This window comes from Mya arenaria, chromosome 13, assembly GCF_026914265.1.
Source record: "Mya arenaria isolate MELC-2E11 chromosome 13, ASM2691426v1".
Lineage (NCBI taxonomy): Eukaryota > Metazoa > Mollusca > Bivalvia > Myida > Myidae > Mya > Mya arenaria.
Genome location: NC_069134.1, coordinates 34,799,145 through 34,819,479, shown reverse-complemented (window position 1 = coordinate 34,819,479; position 20,335 = coordinate 34,799,145). Strand labels below are relative to the sequence as shown.

The window sequence follows — 20,335 nt, the reverse complement described above, 5'->3', positions numbered from 1 at the left end:
ACCTATTTGAGAAATATTGAGATATAAACAAGAGATATAAATGAGCTGTTTAAAAAAATATGCAGTTTTTTTTATTCGGGACATTGAGCATTTTACATTTCAATTTAGTATTAACTATGTTGGTTTAAATACGAAAATGTCATCCGTTTTTCATTCCATGTGTCGTAGCCAAATATTAAACACTTCATGTTGAAATCAAAGCTTTTCTTAATTACTTTCTGTGCCTATTTCGTGCTAACACATAACTAAATAGAAAATCAAATATCACTTCACTAAAACAATTGCAGTGCAAATGAATTGGATAATGATTGATAAAACATGGTCTTACTTTGCAAAGCAGGCTGGAATCAGGAATCCACACAAAATAATAATAAGAAGTTGAACAACAACCATCTTCACTCTTGGCATGTTAAATTTTAAGTGTGGTAAAATCGCTTGAGAAACTGCTTTTTTGTCTCCGAATTTCCAAGAATCAGTGCTAGTTCAGCTGATAAGCCATCACAGTTTGTAAACATTTCTAGGAAAGTAAAGTGTTTTTCGCATTTAATGATTTGTAAACAACGCAAAACCTTCAGGAACAAACTGGCCTATCTGCAATAGAAATAAATGCGTAAATAAAGTATAGTGATTTATAATACCGGTCGCTTTGCAAATTCAATACTTATGTGAAAAGCTCATTAAATGCATGTTAATGAAGTCATGATACTTCAAATTCATGTTATTTTTCAATAATTCCATAAGCTTGTCAGATCTCTTTTTGCATAATTAGAACTACTAGTAGTGTTTAAGCTTTTGTATTAAGGCTTGTAATACGGATGTTGATAACAGAGCCGCTAACCTCCTTATTGCGATAATTCTCGGCATCTATAAAAATATGCGCATGCGCGAGCCGCTGAATTACTTATTCAATATCCGCAATATATGACGCTGAGTGGAATTTTGGCAGTCGTTTTTGACCTTCCAACCTGATTAGATGAATATCCCATTTACTGCATGGTTATTATAATTATTCGGAATGCAAGGGGTGTATTTAGGAAATCATTCTTAAAATAAAATTGTTTAGGTTGGTTTTTAATAAACATGAAGCCGATATCAGACTACTTATGAGGCCTTTTGTACGGTTACTCAATGAAAAAAGGACGTTTCATAGACGAGTTATTATCTATAGCTGTCATGTACATGATAATATAATCCGAGCCCAATTACGGAGATGGTTCGTTACACATACATTTGTCTAAATTGTCAGTACCTTATTTGATTTTTTAAATGGTTACTTTGCAATAATTGTTCTGATTATTAACGTTTATAATTTATTATAAAGATGATAAAAATAACTTTTGATCTTACTGAAATAAGTATATTGAAACATCTCTCCTATCTATTTTGATAAATTACAGCATGTGGTTTTGATCCATGTCGAAATTTCTGAAGATACATGCACCTGCTGGTGCTATATAGGCACAACAAGACTGATACGGCAAAAGTCGAAAAAAAATAACTAAAAATCATAATGCCCATAAATATTTTGGTCGGCGTATACAACAGCGATATGACGTTCTTTATGTTTCAAATTTCAAGGATACATATCCTCAAATCTGACAAGCTCATGGAATTATTGAAAAAAATGTATCCGCAATTCAAATATCATGAAACTAGTTCTGAGTTGTACAGATCATGTAGATGATCACTTTTCTTTTTGGTGTCGTCAGATTAACTTTGTAGTTTATATTGTGACCATGAGGGTGAATCAGCTCACGATTTATTTCAACAGAATTTGAAACGTTTAGAATTCAGTATCTGAGAACTGATACGGTTTTGGCACCTGGAATTTGAAATGCGCCTGGTATTATAAATTAAAATACTTTATGTATGCAATACCTTCGCTTGATGATAAGCCAGTTCGGTCCATGAAAAACTGACGTGTCTTATCAGTTGAACAAGGTCGATTCATGGAAAATTGCAGTTTATTTAGCGAGTTTACCCCACATAAAATTTAACAGGCTATTATTGAAGATGGTTGTTTTTCAACTAAGTGTTATTTTGTGTGGATTCCTTATTCCAGTTTGCTATGCAAAGTAAGATCACATGTTATCAGTCTTTATCTTATTCATGTGCACTGCAGTTGCTTTCGTGAATTGATACTTCATCTTTTTATTGTTTTTATTTATATAAATTTGTTGATGGAATTGGCAGTAATTAGGATCTATTTTGATTCATACATATAGAGTTCAAAATTTGGCTGTGGCACGAGGTATGAAAAACGGGTGAAATGTTTCTACTCGAACAAATGTAGTTTATACTTACTTGAAATGTAGAATGCTTAAGATCCGAAATATAAAAATGCATTAGAATTGAATTTTTGAACAACGCGTTTATATTTCTGTAAAAGTATTTTAGAGGGTTGAAATATTAATATACCAATTTTTAAATTTATTGTTAAACAATCGGCCTAATGTTTTATAAATGACCTACACGAGGTTATTACAAAACCTTTAAAAATTGGAAATTATTTATCAGTGGTGCTGCGAGATTATTGGCATAATGAAAACTGACAACATTGTAGCTGATACATATATTGCCATGTTACACATGGTTTGAAAAGTAATGTAAGGCATGAAATGATTACAGTGGTTACCTTTTATATCGAAATAAAAATACAGCATTATTTTCAAAATATAACGTTTTATTTTGTTATCTTTGAATGGCAAGTTCTGTATACACATTTAACGTCCACATGCCAATTTCACTAAAGTTTGCCGAATGTCCATATATTATAGGAATATATGTTCAATGATTCTACAGGTGATTTTCAAATCACTTCTTCTGCGGACTTGACTGCAATCGTCGTTAATTTTCAGGAGATTGTTTTAGGATGCATATGAATTATATACAGTTCTTGTAATATGCTAGTTTACGGAAACCTAATAACGAAAGTATTGCATGGAAAATTCAAGTGTTACAAGTCGTATGATTTAAATAAAAGCCCTAGTATAAATAGAACTTGACTGATTCTAACAACGTCACATCCATGAAACCATGTTAAATATCAAATTACCCATCAATCATACTCAAAGGGAGCCAAAACTTTTGACCACACATGTGGACGAACACGTTGACACAACACCAAGTTCTTGGCATTTTCAATCTGAACGATAATCTTATAGAATAAAAAAGACCTAGAACTTACTTTGAATTTCTCTCAGTATTGCATAGCATAAAAATTACAAAAGAATGTTTGTGTTTCAAAATGATTCATTTCATGTAAATCGGCTATTTTTGCGGGAACCAGTTTCGCGCTTTCAGACCTGTTTGCGTTAAAAATTAGAACTTTTCGACAATAAGTCCTTTTCATCTTCGTTATTGGATGCTTATAAAAGGAGTATGCGTTATAAAGCGTGGTATTATATCAGGGCAAATCGTGTTCGGAAAAAATGGTAAAAAGAATCGAAATTAATGCTGCTAACAACAAAAATCTGTCTTATCTATTGGATATGTGTTTTTTCTACATCATTGTTAGTTTGACGCTGTAGAATAAACATCTCATGAAAACTTCCTTATTTTAAGACAGGAGAATGAATATTAGAGAAAACCTCACGTGATTTTTCATGCCTTTCTGCCTGCTGAAATGTTTTATTTAGTTTGACTTTGCTATAAGAATATATTACGGATATATTACGGATGGGAAAACTCGTCAAACAACTTTCAATGTGAGTATTTTACAACTTTTTAACGCAGGCAGTTAAATATTGTTTGCCTTTCTATGAGCGTGTTTGTGCTTTTTCAAGTCGAAAACAAGAAGTTTATTGAAAATCGACACAAAACTCCCAAATCATGCGCAAGTATGCTTTCAACGAATTTGCAATATTTTAGTCGACGGAAGCTTTATCAGCTGCCCCTTCTAGGCATTTTAAATATATTTTTCGTAAACAGCACTTTGTAAATATTGCTTTACAGATACAGGAAAAGCGGTGGTCTTCATTGCCGATTCCTAATTCGTTCAATTTACACTTTTGTCGACTACTGGAATTCGGTAGACGATTAATATTTACACCTCACTTAGTAAAACCACGCACAACGTTCGAAAATAAGTGGTTTGTGGTAGGATAAAACTTTCAGACTGCAATGAGTAAAACTGTACACACTTTTCGAAAATATGTGAAAACTGGTAGAACCCAATGTTAATACTACACTAAATAAAACTACACTCTTTCAGGGTTTACTGGTGGGATAAAAACAGTATTTACATTGCATTACGTAAAACTAATCACACTTTGATATAGATCTTGCATGTGATATGAATCAACTGACACTGTAAACACTTAAATGGATTTCTGATATGCGGAATATTTAAATTTATATTGAAGACTAGTAAAACTACGGATAACTGGTATGTGTTCAACCCCATTAGTTATACTACACTGGATAGAGCTACGCACACATTTCAAGATTTTTCTGGTAAGTCGTTATATACATTTTTTACAATAAGTAAAACACCAAACACTATATCGACTAGTGGTACTGGTAGAACATAATGTTTACACTTCACTAAATAAACTTACATACTCCTTCCAGGGATTACTGGTATGTGGTGGCACCCAATGTGTTCCGCCTCAACCACGAGGAAACGCTCGTGGCGGGAATCCTTGGAAACGGAAGCGGTAGTGTTCAGGTTAGATGTTTAGTATTTAACTATGCTTTAAGGAATATATCTGGCAAACATGGCAATGCTATTGTTGTCGCCTTTAGCAACGTCACAAATGTCATCGTTTATAAATAATTATTGATGACGCATATAATCTGGAAACAATAATAAACAAACGGCTTTTCTATCCAAGAACCATTACCCAAGATTGAAGAATCATGCTTAGCGCCTCAGGGATTGGATGCAAATCTGCAATATCATTCTGATATCAAGTCAAGAACCATATGTCATTTAGTTCGTTCACTGTTTAGCGTTAGCTCTGGAATTGCAGCCAATATATAAACAGTTATGATAAGCATTTACCCGCTTTTTACGACTGTGTTACGAATTATTGAATACCTTGTTTAAAAGAATTATGCATTTAGTGCTCATCATAATCTTTCTTCGGTTATAAAACAAAGCTAAATATCCATTTCAGATTAAGTTACTTCTGAATGATGTTAAAATATCTCAGCATCAAGCTGCAGTAAGAAGTCAAGGTAATGAATGTTAACATTAAAGGATGAACTATTTTGTCAATTTGCCTTTTATCATCTTTGCCCGTTAACTTTAAACATGAATATTCGATTTCAAGCAAATTCAACGATGTTTTACGTGTTATTTAGTCGTGTCTTATATTAAACATCAAGACATTATTCCACAGATAACAGCGATAAGTTTACCATGAAGGTGACAGCAGAAAACGTATTTCAGTATCAAGAATTAGCCGGACCAAGAAAGAAGGACCAGAAACCGACCCACGTTAGTTTGGTGGCCGATTTCCCGGATGGCAGCCGGTCTACAAGAGAAGTTGTCATTGGTTACAAGTCTGGCTACCTGATTGTACAGACGGACAAACCACTGTATACGCCTAGGGAAGGTGGTATGTCATCTTCGAACATTGAAATTGCTCATTTGACAAACAGTTTTAAAGTCTACTACCTGTTGTATAGCATTTTATATCAAATAACTGTGACAGCTCCTCTTTGGTAATATTCTCAATGATTTTATTTTGCAATCACTCTAGATAGGTTGTAACAAGCAGTTGAAAATAAAGTAAACATATGCCTTTAAAACGAGTTTTGTTTATGACATCTGTCTGGCTAATAGAACGTCGTATATTTAAACAATACAACTGTCATGGACCATGACAGAGCCTTTAAACAAAATATATGTATTATTATGGTTGCAGTGAATGTTCGTGTTCTTGCAATGGATGAATCTTTGAAGCCAATACGAGATCAAAAAGTCTACATAGATATTCGAGTAAGTAACATATGAATTAGATCAAATTTCTGATTTTTATGATATAAAATAAACTTAATAAACACGGGCATTAACGAACTTGCCGGCAATCTTTGTGTTGTATATTCAGGGAACTAATTCTAGGAATAATTCTGAAACAGATGTTTTAAATGATAGCCCCATTAACCTTGCAGAGAAACGGAAAGATAATTCCGACAACCTCTCCTCTAAAGTATCACGTTCTGTGTGCATGCTCAATTTCTAGATGTGTTTTTGTCTGGATTTTATTTTCAAAAACATTCAGTTATACGTCGTCGGAAATCCATGATGTAGAAATTTGAAAATATTTTTGGATATGTAGAGAAGGCAAAACGTCATGTAAATAGTTTACCTCATTTCAAGACACCATCGTCTGATCTCGCCGGTGATACAAAGATAATGGCCGTTGACCGAAAGACGTTTTTTGGCAGCAAGAACGGCTTTTACCGACACAAGTTCACCCTTCCCCCTTACCCACAGATCGGTGAATGGACCGTCAAAGCGTTTTTGGCAGGAAAGGTATTCACCTGCTTAAATAAGTTAATGTACACATGCATTTTACACTTTTCCTGTGTTAAACAGTCAGCAATCGTGGCTAGGAAACGGATAACAAGTATACAGATTTGTTTCGTGTGTTATGTTTTACAAGCGTTATATTTATATGTTGTATGAGCGTTTATATGCAGGCTTTAAAGATATATTGTATGAGTATGAACTTTCGAGTAAACAAGTTTTAGATATGCATATTATCGACAGACATCATACACCTTAGATTTTTAACCCGAGAACTGAACCCACTAGTAAACTGTGGCCATCTTCTATGTATTATCAATGGTCACGGTTTAACGGTTTGACCAACAGCTTCAAATAAGGTTTGTAGAAGCTATGTATGAACACTTATTACGTTACACGTCACACATTACAATATCACACCAGTTAAGTTATTTAAAGGATTCACATATTTATTCTTTAAACAAATCGAACATGTCCAAATACTATTGTCAGTAAATATTTAGTTCTGGAGGATAATACCCACTTGTTTTAAGGACAGGAAGTGACGGGTCGTAAATTGCCAAACATGTCATACCTATCACTAACGGAACGGGGATTGGGCGGGTGGGTAGATTTTGAAGGTAGAAAAATGTTTTACCTTTTGAAAGATTTAAGACACGAAAAATAGGTGATGTCTTCATTTCGTTTGGGAAAGTATGCGTAGTTTATCAAGTTACTCGATTGTTTTATTCAAATAGTTTTAGAATTCGCTAAAAACCTTGTTTTCCTTACAAATATCTTACTTCCTAAAACAAATAAAATATTCTTCCTCGTTTCACGTGTTACTCTATTACAATCAAACAATAAATCTAAACGTATATAGCCCTGTTAATACAATGCGTTTTTATTGTTAATTTCAGTACGATACCGAAACAATTGTTCCATTCGAGGTGAAAGAATTCGGTAAGGAATAGTCTGTGCTCGTTTTATTTAATAATGCTTGAACATCGAGTACGATGTGTTCTTAAGCAAGTGACGAAAGGTTAAATAAAAATTGTTAAATTTCATAACATTGAATAATTTTTAACATTATTTATATAAACTATAAACAGTTGTTCATTTTTGAAACATTTAAAGTTGACGAAAAACGTTTTATTTTCGTATTGCGAAAGAGATTTGTACATTCGCGCTAGGCTATTGGTTTATTATTATTATGAGAATGTTAAGTTAAATGCTCTGTTCGAATATTGCAAAAATTGAGAATTAGTGATTTGTTAATACAAATAACAACAATACGATATTTAGGAATGGAGAAATGATTTCAAGTTGTGTAACAATAATTCGGAATTATGAATCAAAAATAGGTTTTCATATTTTTAAGTAGTGTTGAGAGAAGAATGATAAATTTTGAAGTCTAAACAACATTAGCAGGCCAAACACTGAAAGCCATTTTTAAATAAATATGTATCATTATAAACTGAATTGCCTTCAAGTAAAGCATAGACATAATCTATTCGACAAACTCATTGCTCCGATTTGGAATAATGCAGGGGAGCATTTTCTTTGGGAGAAGATGGGGAGGTGGTGTTCAAAGTAATGCAGTTGAAAAAGTTCATCTATAATTCTGCAAACGTCTACTCGGTTTTAAAATGATTGATTGTGTGTTCGAATAATTAGTAAGATTAGGTTTAAAACAATTAGATACGAGTGAAATGAAATTTAATACGGGGTAGAACTGCTATATAGAGATAAATGCAAGTTCATTTAAGAAATAAATGTTGTATGCTTAAAAATGATACGTAGCGAAATCCAAACAAACCGAGTGTATACTTACGACCTTCTTTGTAGTTTAGGTTTATTTTATGCATGGTTTTATAAAACAAAGTGGGAACTGTTGAACTATTTTCGTGAAAACTAAAACAGCAACTGAAAAATAATTTCATCTAAGATTGGCATGGCAGACGTTATGCGTATGCGTCGATTCGAACTAGATTTTGTGTCAGTGTGCCGTGTTTTAGACGTTCGCTCTGCCCTTAGTACTTATTATTTGTATTACAAATTTTCGAAAGCTGTGTCTAAATTGATTTTATCCAAATAAAACTTAAGTATAGGAACAGGTAGATTGAACAGACCGCAATCAACAACATTTCAACGAACGAATACATGTATGTACTATTTGTAATTTATTTGGAGACGATTATCATTTTGATTAGTGCATATTGTATGATTAACAAAAAGTTGGATATGTTCCTAGGTATTTTGTACAAGCCCCTAGTATAAATCAATAAGTGGAACTGTTAAAAAGATGTAGCTATTTTGAAAAAAAGTAAACGATTTCTTTATTTTAAAAGTATGCGAATTCAAACACACTACGCGATACTCGATGCAAGCTGTAAGGGTAAGATTTGACTTTCATTATTTTGTTTGTTTACAGTTGCACAACAACTCTAAGTGAATCAAGCACGTTTATGAAGCCATAGATAACTATCAACTTGTAGTTCACCTTTTTATGTCTGCATCAATGTAACTTTTTTTTAAACTGCATCATTTTCACAGTTTTTTTTTATTTAAACAAATTGTGTTTATTTAGTTCTTGCTGTTTATTGTCGCCATTGTATAAGTACATGTTTTGCCAGATGGGTCTATGACCTTCTTGGAAACCATTGTTCTGTTCTGGGTTTCATAATTGTGATTAAGATTTGACTTTAGTATGGTTTACTATGATATTGGGGCCTGGCTATCAAACTTTTTGAGATATATAGTTTGAATTTGTGTCATAAAAATATATGTTTCTTTGATCACTCGTGTAAAGAACACGATCCTACACTGAAATCGACAAATATTCTTTATATATTTTCCAGTTTTGCCGACGTTTGAAGTGAAAATAACAAGTCAGGAAGCATTTATATTGGAGAATACAGAGCAAATTAAAGTGAAGGTTGACGCCAGGTAAGTACACTTGTACCATTTATAAAGCTCTATAAGATTTAAAAAACATTTTTTAACGTATATCGAAAACTCAATTTGAATCCAAACTACATAATGGATAATAAAACATCTTTAAACTAAGTGTTTTGATAATAGGATATCTGAGTTTGGACATCTGCTCATACTTAATTGCATTTTCACTTAAAACATCTAAAGCTCACCTTAGCATACAGTGCTCAAGGTGAACTATAATAATCGGTCTTCGTTTAACAGTTGTTTGAAAGACATCTTCTCTAAAACCATCGGGCTAAATTCGATATAAAACCTCACAGCAAGCTTGCTCGAGGGACCTCCTACAATACAAAGAAAAGACGTTCGATTAACTTGCCACAAAAACATCAAAATGCCCGACTTCCTGTTTTGCTTTAAAAATATATCCTCTGAAACTACTTAGAGTCAAATTTATTGTAATAGCTTCGTTTGGTGACAATTCACAAAAGTGCAACATCTCGATTGACCGACAACAACAGCACAAAATTGCCGTCGCGTTACCTTATCTTAAAATATATCTGAAATATCATTTTAATTTAGCTGATTAGAAGATACAGCAAAATCATTACTGTATTCTTACACTTTAATATATTCAGAGTAGCTTTTCAGCAATATGTTCATGGCTAAATTTTAAAATTAGAAGGTATTATGCTAAATAAATAATTCCTTATTGTTAAAATAATCGGATAATTATGTAAAGTTTACTCTAGAAGCTAGGGCAGTAATTCATGCTTCGTTTTCTCTCTTGCATTTGTAGATATCTATTGGATTTTTGTCTACTTAGAGTAACGAGGGAATATATGTTATACTATATGAACTCCTCAAATTAGTCACATCTAAAGAGTTCTTTGTATAAACTAAAAGGTTAAGAATTGCATTTGATATATCCAATATTGGATGTAACAATCAAACGTTTCCATTTCACCAGGCCAGTGAACTTAATTAATACACATTTCAATATTTCACTCGCATAGTCACTATTATCTGAAAAAAACAACAACATTTTTTTGCGGAGCATGTCATATTCCCTTTTTCTTAACTTATACTTACAACACCACCTGTCTCAGGGAAGCGTGGTCATTTTTGCTTTACTAAATGATTAAATTTATTTTTAAGTAAAACATAATACATTACAACGATCTAATTGCTTGGCTCGACTGTTACAATACAAGCCAACGCGCATGCGTGAATCGCTGAATGAACTTCTTTATAAAAACAAAAATCAATACTGACCTTGAGCGGTCATTTTCCTCGGAAGCTTTTTGAAAGATCCAAACAAATTCAGTATGGCAAACCCATTGGCGGCGATATTTGCGTAAACACTAGCCATTTTTACGTCAGTAAAAAGGATCGAATGGTACATAATATTTCATTTATGTCTGTAAATAAAATCTGAAATATTTCACTTGTATTATCATGACCAGGTATGTATACGGAAAGAATGTACAGGGCTCAGCGGGACTGAAGTTCAGAATTGTGGAAGATAACGGAGCTGAGAATGACATGTTCAATATAAGTCGCAAAGAGGTAAGTTGTAATAACATTTGCGTGGATTTCGTTTTTGCTTGTATTTGCGATCTCTGTTATAAAAATTAAACGATTTCGCTATACCAAAGGGTGCACGAAATTCGGACGTCTCGAAACAGGGCCTAGTGATTCAAAAATATGAACAAATTTTAGCATTATCAAGTGAATTGTATGTAAGTCCAAAACTATAAATACATCTTTCTTTGACCGCCTGTCTGTGTTAACGTTTTACATTTGTTTTGCTGTATCGTTTTTTTGTTGGTACACACGTTGTTGTTTTTTTTAATATTGACAACACTTATCAATACATTTATCACAACATGCCTAGTAACTTTTTTCTTTTTAAAAGTTCAACGTAGGTCTCAATTCACATTTCTATAGCAGAGTAAGAGAGAGAGAGAGAGAAAGCACTAGGTTCTCTATCAATTTTACATTTAATATTGACATTGTCTAGTATGTGAATTTATAGACAACCATTTTTTAGCCTTATTGTCACTTTTTCAAACAATCTGTATTTCATAGTTGTGAACACATATGACAAATGCATCAAACAATTGGCATTTAGTACTTGCAGTACAGTCGAAACTCGTTTGCTCGATATCACATTGCTCGATTTTCTCGTTTTCTCGAGCCAGATTAAAAGGAGCATTTTTTTTACTCTATGTTCATATAAAATTCGATCGGATGGTTTGATATCTTGAGGGTCCATATTCCTCCACGCTCGATGTTAGTTTCGTAAGCATTCTGTAAGCAATTCCGCTTGGCTCGATATTCTCGAGGCTCGAAGTATTTTGCCGGTCCCTAGAACATCGAGCCATCGAGTTTCGACTGTACTTAGTTTTAGAGGCTCATTTTAAACATGTGTAAGTAACAAATGTTCGGCTGTTTTACAGTATGAAACAGATTATAACAATTTTCAAACCTTTGGATAAATACACCAAAAACAACTGGATCATGAAATAACATAAGTATAAAAAAATAAAAGTGATACCCGAATTAACACTATTCATCATATAACTCGCGATCTTCTAACAATAACGACACATATCGAGTACTTATCTTCATCTTCCTTCGAGCCTAAATCACATGCAAGGAAATCAGAACATTTACTTCAATTTCAAGCAAATGCTTTAACTTTGTAAAACATTTCAAGAACGATTTAAAATGTTTTACCACGACATCATAAGTTAACTAGTAGTTGACTTTAAAAACAGACCGTTTCTATAGACCACTTTTAAAACTCATGTTCAGCCCCCCTGTCAGTGATGCGTTTATTAAGTATACATTAAAGGCTTTGGTTAAACATCTAACACGTGTACTTTCTCTTTAATTATAAACATCAATGAGATCATTTCTCTTAAACAAAGGAAACTTTATGGTCTACAAATTTGACAGGCCAACACGTTTAAAACTTTAGAAATAAAAATATTTCGTCATTACGTAAACACTTTTTGAATTATCAAAAGAGGTCGTGAGTAAAGCAATAGTTTGCAATGACTTATTCGTTTAACAAAGAGAAGTATTAACTTACCTACTGAAAAAGATAATAATTTTAGATATTGCATGTAATCAATACGTTATGTTAAGTACTATGATATAAAATTGTTAAGCTAGGCTTCCTTCGTTTTGCTAAAACTCTGTATCCTAATAATTTTATATAGCTGACCAACGGCTTGACTGAGTTTACAATCAACGTACGTGACCTAATAAAAGCACGTGGAAGAGGTTTTCCCGATAATGCACGCCTGTTCCTTGAGGCTGACGTCATTGAAGATGCTACAGGAAAAGAGGAGAAATCATCAGAGGATTTTCTTGTATTCACAAAAAGTCCTTTCCGCTTTGATTTTTCAAGGTCTAAGAATACGTATAGGACTGGCATGATATACCATTTACAGGTATGTGGTTGAAATGATTTAGAAATAGGTTTTGCGTTAATGTAACTAATTCATTTTAAACAAAAAATGAAGAAATATCACTCCTCTTCTCCTTTTGTTTTCAACATAGTTTTTTTCGTATCCCGAATTTGTAAGATCATCAAAACAATCGGTGTAAACATGGTTTATCTTTATTTTAGATGATTTTTTTTGGCGCGGTTATATTAAAGGTTTTTTAACAGCACATTTGCTCTGGTGTGATTCAATTTTGAATTAAAAACACATTCCTGGATATAGTTACTGTTAAGCTTAAATGTGGATACTTCAGCGTACTGGCCTTCAAGCAATCTGGAATTATATATTGTTTTCTCTGGAAAGAAAATATGAAATGACGTTGTATTATATAGCTTTATTCTTTTGTAATGTAGATTGAAATGACATACGTAAATGGGCGAAAAGCAGCCAACCAGACAATAAAGATTCGTTATTACGATAGAAACGAAGAAAGAAAAATGACAAGAGATGAATATACCACAGATGACAGAGGACAGTTAGTGGCACCTGTATCAACAGGAGATCAGCAACAAACACTGCAGTTTCATGTAAATAATGAGCATCTTCAATGCACACCTTATTTTGCGAATAATCTAAGAACCAAAACCTGAGTTTCTTAATTGGTCATGAAAATCACTCGACCTATACACGGAATGGAGTCATTGTGTTAATATATAAATTGAGGAAAAAGAACATTCATTGGGGTTTCCTTGACAATTGTTTATAAATAGCTTATTTCTATATATTTTTTAAATATCATATGACTAAACAGTAACTGAAATCAATACCAACTTCATTTAATATATGGTTGATAATCAGTTCCTCAAATGTTGTTGTTTCTCATTATCATTGTTTAGTCTTTCAATAGTTTAATTTTACATTTTCTTCACTCGCAGGTACATCCCATAGATTACCCTGGGGAGACCGCCGATTATTACGTCAAACCTTATATCGGCAACAATCAAATGGTCTTGGAAAACGTGAAGAGGGTAATCAATCGATACAATAATTCTGAAGAAAAGGGACTGATTGTATTTTCAGAATCTGATTCATTTTCTTTATGCATATTTATCGACATCAGGTTATCCTAAAGCATATGTGAACGCTTTATGATTTCATATATTGAACGATATTATTGGAAGCATATTGACCAATCAATAAACAATTAAGCTATCCCTGACTAGGCCAAAGATTTATCCAGCTGTATAAAATTAGAAGCTTATAAACAATTACGATAGGAACACTTTGTGTGAATTAAGGGCCGCATCAGTGCAAAAAATGGGTGGGGAAGGTTAAAAATTAAAGGTTTCAAAAGTTCATATTTATTAGTTTTGGGGAAATGTCTTTTTTGGGAGTATTACATTTATTCTTAATAAAATGTTTTGGGGTAATAAGTAGCTAAGTAAAGTCAACAAAAGAAGAATTTTGATAATAAAACATTCACATTCTTTCAGAAAAGTCTGTCGACATTAATACTTCAATAGGTCAAAATGCCCCAAACTATCTTACCAACAGTGTCTTGGGATATATTTTCAAATAAGCAACTTTTTCAAAACATAATGGAAACTGTTGGAAGATATTTATTTCCTGGTTACAAAAATGCAAATATCTTTTTTTGAAATAGCTGCAATCGCCACAAAGCCTGACAATATTGATTGGGTAGTTCTAATAAATTTGACTTATAAACGTATTCATTTTGTATTAAGACATTTCCGGGAATACGTAAATGTTATTTGATTGGAAATCTGACATAAACGTCTTTTGTTAAAATTTCTCAACTCCTTATTACAACTTCACATGTTCCAACAAATATATGATTTGAACCTTAAAAATAAATAAAAAATTGGTTATTTCAAACATTTTGAATTTTGGTCCTTAAAACGACGTTTGCATTCTGGCCGGCCCTTAATGTCAGCTCATTTGTGTTTTGAAAACAATCGTTTTATACAATGTAGTCAAAGTCTTGATATCGTTTTCATCAGCGTTAGGAGGCATCGTGATTGTGATGTTTTTATAAGACACCGTTAAAGATATTTAAGAACAAGGTGGTACATATTTCAGAGATAATGTTCAGATGTATAGCTAAGCTCATTACTCCAGCTTACTAACTGTTGTGTCATGTCCATTTTCACGATGGCGTTCACATTGTGGAACTTATGTCATTATCGTGCTTTTATTTCAGTACAATGAACATTTTGCCTTAGCTTTCACAAACATGAATCCAGTCAGCCAATTTACGGGAATTATGATAATGGTATGTAAAGTCTCGAAGTGATTTGGTAAGGTTGAAAATGGAAACATGAGTTTGGTATCCAAAATGCTTTTATTGTATTGTTAACTATATTAATATGATCATTCAGATGTCGCACAAATAGAATAATCTGGTATTTGTCTAATTTAATAAACTTTACTTAGCTAAATAAATATATAAATTCTACTTGTTCAATTCAGGTAATGCTTTGTTGTCAGTGTTGTTTTTTCATGTTACGCACAAATCACCAAACTCATAGAAAGTGCATTCCTACTTTTACAGATGTTTTCTAGTATGCAATGATTTTATTCACTGACAATCTTATCTCAATATTAAAAACATAAATTACGGAATCTTAGAACAAAAACACGTCAATAAACTTTTAGAAAATACAAACACATTACTTATTTCACAGTTTTGTTTTAGATTATTTCACGTGGAGAAATTGTGAACACCTTATTCTACAATCCAACGAATATTATCATCATGCGAATGGATAATCACATTCTTAAGAAGGTTTTCCCGGGGGCCAGATTGCTCGCCTTTTATGTTGACAAACAAGGACATGAAATAGTGGCTGACTCGACAAAGTTTGCAGTAGACCCTATGTGCAGGGGTGAACTGGTATGTATGAATGGCAGGTTTTAATAAAACCCAGATACTCTTGGCTGTTTGCAGCTGGTTATTTAAGTATGTAAGTGAAGGGTTGAAGAAACATACATTTAGTACCTTTTTACACTTCACATGGAAAACAAAGATTGTAATACTATATTCGCGATGAGCTGGTTATCTTTTCGTTTCATTGTAGAAAAGTAATATCATATCCATGTTACTAAAACATCTCGTGGTGTAAAAAGATTTATCAGTGAAACATAAATTACATATCACTAAATGTTGTAGCTCGTTTTGTTATCCCAATCAAAAAATAGCGCGCTCAGGGCAGTTACACAATAATATTATATCAGCGACAACATTTCGGAATGCTGTAACATATGGACACACTGTTTGCGCGTTTCGGTAAAATATGTGATTGACTGATTTAGTATCACTCAAAGGCATACAGTAAAATTACATATTGTTTGTACAGGATTAATTTATACTTCACTTCGCGAACAGTTAAAGTTAAAGGTTTCGCTTTGCTACTCGTGTTATATTTATTTTGCTGCTCATTTTGTGTAATATATTTTGGCCTTATACTGAAAATAAATTGTAATATTAATCACCGGGTCGTCAGTGCCAGTCGTTTCAAAAAATTATGGTCAAATAATATAAACGACATTTCTTATCCAATCATCTCTTATTGTTTATTACAAATGCATTAAGATAACATCAATCGTTACTGGTAGAAATAATTAATTGAAAACAACAACCACACATAACAAAAACACCGGGTGGAAAAATGGTATCGATACAAGATATATTATCACAGTCAATAATTGCTTCTCAAAATCTTTGCCTTTGTCAATTCTAAACTCTTGAAACTAAGTTAGTGGTCTGAGATGTCAGTTGAGTCCTGGGTGCTGCAAACGAAGTAGCTATATACAATGAACCATCAAGCCAAAGGTATTTTAACAATTCCCTCAACTGCCACCTTTTTAATTATCCAAACAATTTAAACGCAATAAACAATATTTGTAGATCTCTTATTTACTAAAGTGTTCCTTTTGAACATTTTCATTGGCTTTATCTTCATCTATACTAGCGAAACGCTGTTGAGACGTCATTTTACAATAGCTCAACCAAAACAACCGGTTGTTACACTTAATCGATTGTTTGTGATGAGCAGAAAATAAAATTGCGAACATAAGTTAGCTACCCTATAGAGGTGGCACACAAACATCAAAAGAAACCACTTAGCGAGAATTTCGTTTAGTCGTCAATTTTTCGTTTTTCTCTCATTTGTGGTTTACATTTTAAGAGGTGTATGAATTATACAACCCTCCACGTGATCGCTCTAATCTGTCAGCGTCATTTATGTAGGAAGTGAGATATACACCATTATCTGCATATCCATTCATATGTATATGTATGTCGTGCCGACGATAGTGGCATAATTTAGTATAACGTTCGTCACACTTGTGGTTAGAAGAATGAAGTTTAGATTAAACGTTTGCGTGGTTGGTTTATATTTAAATATATCTTCTACTACAAGTATTGTACCTGTAGTTTGCATTATGTTTTTAAATGTTAATCAAATATTGTAGGGTTATTGCGTGAAGGTGCCTTAACTTATACTGTTCAACTTTCCTAAGTACGTTAACGCCGTATCTCCAAGATATGTACGCTGTTTTTCATGTGTTCTAGCTTAAGGTGAAAACCGATACTGCAACGTTAGACCCCGGTGCAAGTTGTAATCTCACGGTGACCGGACCGAGTGATATGTGGGTCGGGTTCAACGTCATGGACAAGGCCTCATTTTCGATTAACAGCGCCAGCATTCTAAAGCACGACACGGTGAAACTGAGTCTTAATATAGTTAACACATTTCTTACAAATTCAAAATACTATTTTAAATTTTGATATTTAAGTTCTTAACCTAAACATGAACAATTCCTCAAAACACATTTATTTCCTAGGTGTCTTAAAGTATTGAAATGTTATATAGAAATATCTTCATGTTGTGCTTTTCTTTATTGATTTTATAGATATTCCAAGCCTTGGACTCCCATGACCTAGGGTGTGGAGCTGGGAGTGGGCAGACGAGCGAAGAAATTTTCAAGGTATCTTAATTTATATTTACGTTTATGTTTCATAATGTGGCATAACTAAAATAAAAACCGCGTGATTTACTATATTTTTACTACAGTTTTCGTATCAACATGCACATTTGTTCGTGTTAGGCCATCGTTTTCCCTTTTATATAAACTAACAGTTCATCGCTGCCTAATTATAGAAAAATACTGTTCACCATGGCTTTTGGTTCACAAAGGCCCGAGTGAAAAGAATAAATGCTCGAGGATTATTGTTTTTCACTTGAACAATTACAAACAAAATTCATGCTCAACAGCATGTTATCGTGTATAATCGTGTGGAATACATATGTTTTGCCATTTGACCCAGTTTGAGAAATGCGAACACTAAGGAAGTGATATAATTTATTATTTTTATTCGCAAGAAACATATCTGGAAAGTCATAGTTTGCGTAATATCAATTGGCTGAAAATGACTAATCAGCTAAGGTTCAATTATATAAATGACTAGTAGGAAATCAATTACAACCTTTTTTTGCATTAAACCGTAAATTTACACAAATAATTTCCATTCCTCATACTTTTTTCTTTACATCAGATGATTATCATCTTCATTTCAATATGTAAGCACACATAGGGTCTATCAAGCCTACGAACTGTTTCATAATTTCGATTGAACAATTAACACTTCCGCTCACAATAAAATAAAGAATGAAAAAATTGAGGATGTTTACCAAACGCTGTGCCCTGATTACAACTTACCCACTAACTTCTCATTGTAGAATGCAGGATTAACAATATTAACAAATGCAAACGCCGACAACGCCGCTCTTACACGAAATAGTGATCACTGTGACAAAGCGAAACTGAGAGATCGAAGGAGTGTGTCTAAACTAAGTAGGTACTTGCTACATTTTTTTCATTTAGAACTCCAAATTATACGAAATTATTTTATTGAAAAAATAGTTTTTGTATATGTTATTTATTTGTAAATGAAGAAGCATAATGCGGACTTCATTCTTAATGTTTTATAAACTCATAAAATTAAAACGGGTTTTATGTTTAAACTTTTGGCTACAGATATTGTTTCTATAGTTTTTCACATAAATATTGATAAATACTCTTAATTAAGAATATTAAAACCTACTTTATTTTAGAGAGCGCTTCATGTTTTTGCATTGTTATTATTGTTTCAGAATGCCATCCCGAAATGCAAAATTGTTGTCATTACGGCGAAGTGCTTGCTGAACGTCTTCTTGAGTGGAAGGAAAATAAACTTGAGTATATGAATATCGAGGTCGATCTTAACCCTCGGGACGATTGTATGACCAAGGCAATGGCAATACGCAGAGAAACGTATATAACACATTCATGCATAAGCTCTATGTACAGGTTTTGTCTGGAGAGACTCACCACAGAACTTACAGGTATGATTGAAGTTTTGTTTTCGCAACATTTTGGTTAAAGACATGATATCGCAAGGCGACGAGTAAAACATGTAACATATCCTTATAGATATATTTATATCCTAAAATACTTTCGTACAACAAATAATAAAAAGTATATTAATGCTCAAAGATAAAACTGCAAAGAAAATAATGCAAATTGATCCCGTGAATGCAACAATAGATAAAAAAAATAATAAGCGCACCAAACTTTACTTAATTCGAGGCAAAGGCCGGGAGAGAAGATCCATTTTCCCAGATGACGAACAGTACAGAAAAGATTTAAACATGCTTCTTGAGCTAGGCCACTCATTAAGGGTGAGATCGAATTTTGAGGCTTCGTTTTTCTTTGAAGAACACCAACTACAGTAAGTATAAGATACTATTAATTCTAAAAAGGGTACGTGATCTTTCGTGAAAAAAGAAGGTAAATTACTAGCCAAAAGGTTAGCATTTACCATAAGTTATAAGTGACAGTATTGTTACATACATACTACTTCAAAATGAATTATTATACTGGTGGCTATTGATAAACATTGAAATAAAATTAACAAACAATTTTTGGTGCTTTAATATCTCTGATAGAAGTAGGTACTTTTACTGTCCTTGTGGTCAGTTCACGGCCTTGCAGAAACAAGGCAAGATGCACCGATTTATATATTAGTTCATATTTTTTATCATTTATTGAAAACAACGTTGGACTTGAACCTGAAAACTGCATCGTTTGAGTGAGCTGATCGAAATAGTATTGTACTGTTTAAAACAACTTAAATGTTTGCATCGGGATTCTTTTTGGAGTTCTGTATTTCAGGAATGGGATTTTTGAAAAAAGAGTCAAATTCAGAGATTCGATTACGGAGTGGAGTATTCAAGCGATCGGTAAATTTAAGTTCTTGCATCTGTTTGTGTGTGGAAAATAGTGTAAGCAGTACATATAGAATGTACAATCATTTGGCGGATAAGACCTTTGATTCTGAGCAAACTAAGATGGCCTCGGAAGTCTGTTGTTATTGCATTTTAAACATAACATGTAAACATAGAAGATACATGGAAAAAGC

The 20,335-nt window shown here is 32.9% G+C and overlaps 2 protein-coding genes across 2 annotated transcripts in view; one reads left to right on the top strand and one right to left on the bottom strand.

Moving 5' to 3' along the window:
• The window catches only part of LOC128213155 (complement C3-like), a 45,171-nt gene extending 44,366 nt beyond the window's left edge, over positions 1-805 (bottom strand). Inside the window, exons 1-2 of the mRNA XM_052918706.1 lie at positions 707-805; positions 329-591 (exon numbers count right to left, since the gene is read on the bottom strand). Coding sequence (XP_052774666.1) covers positions 329-408 — 80 coding nt within the window. The 5' untranslated portion in view covers positions 409-591; positions 707-805. The remainder of the gene's footprint in view (positions 1-328; positions 592-706) is intronic.
• Positions 806-2,007: 1,202 nt separating this feature from the next.
• The window catches only part of LOC128215214 (complement C3-like), a 45,727-nt gene continuing 27,399 nt past the window's right edge, over positions 2,008-20,335 (top strand). The window contains exons 1-20 of the mRNA XM_052921921.1: positions 2,008-2,075; positions 4,573-4,669; positions 5,121-5,181; positions 5,346-5,564; positions 5,874-5,947; positions 6,329-6,484; positions 7,378-7,420; positions 9,319-9,406; positions 10,861-10,963; positions 12,625-12,858; positions 13,266-13,439; positions 13,788-13,880; positions 15,074-15,145; positions 15,569-15,766; positions 17,447-17,596; positions 17,788-17,862; positions 18,615-18,729; positions 19,029-19,259; positions 19,504-19,645; positions 20,089-20,156. Coding sequence (XP_052777881.1) covers positions 2,014-2,075; positions 4,573-4,669; positions 5,121-5,181; positions 5,346-5,564; positions 5,874-5,947; positions 6,329-6,484; positions 7,378-7,420; positions 9,319-9,406; positions 10,861-10,963; positions 12,625-12,858; positions 13,266-13,439; positions 13,788-13,880; positions 15,074-15,145; positions 15,569-15,766; positions 17,447-17,596; positions 17,788-17,862; positions 18,615-18,729; positions 19,029-19,259; positions 19,504-19,645; positions 20,089-20,156 — 2,455 coding nt within the window. The 5' untranslated portion in view covers positions 2,008-2,013. The remainder of the gene's footprint in view (positions 2,076-4,572; positions 4,670-5,120; positions 5,182-5,345; positions 5,565-5,873; positions 5,948-6,328; positions 6,485-7,377; positions 7,421-9,318; positions 9,407-10,860; positions 10,964-12,624; positions 12,859-13,265; positions 13,440-13,787; positions 13,881-15,073; positions 15,146-15,568; positions 15,767-17,446; positions 17,597-17,787; positions 17,863-18,614; positions 18,730-19,028; positions 19,260-19,503; positions 19,646-20,088; positions 20,157-20,335) is intronic.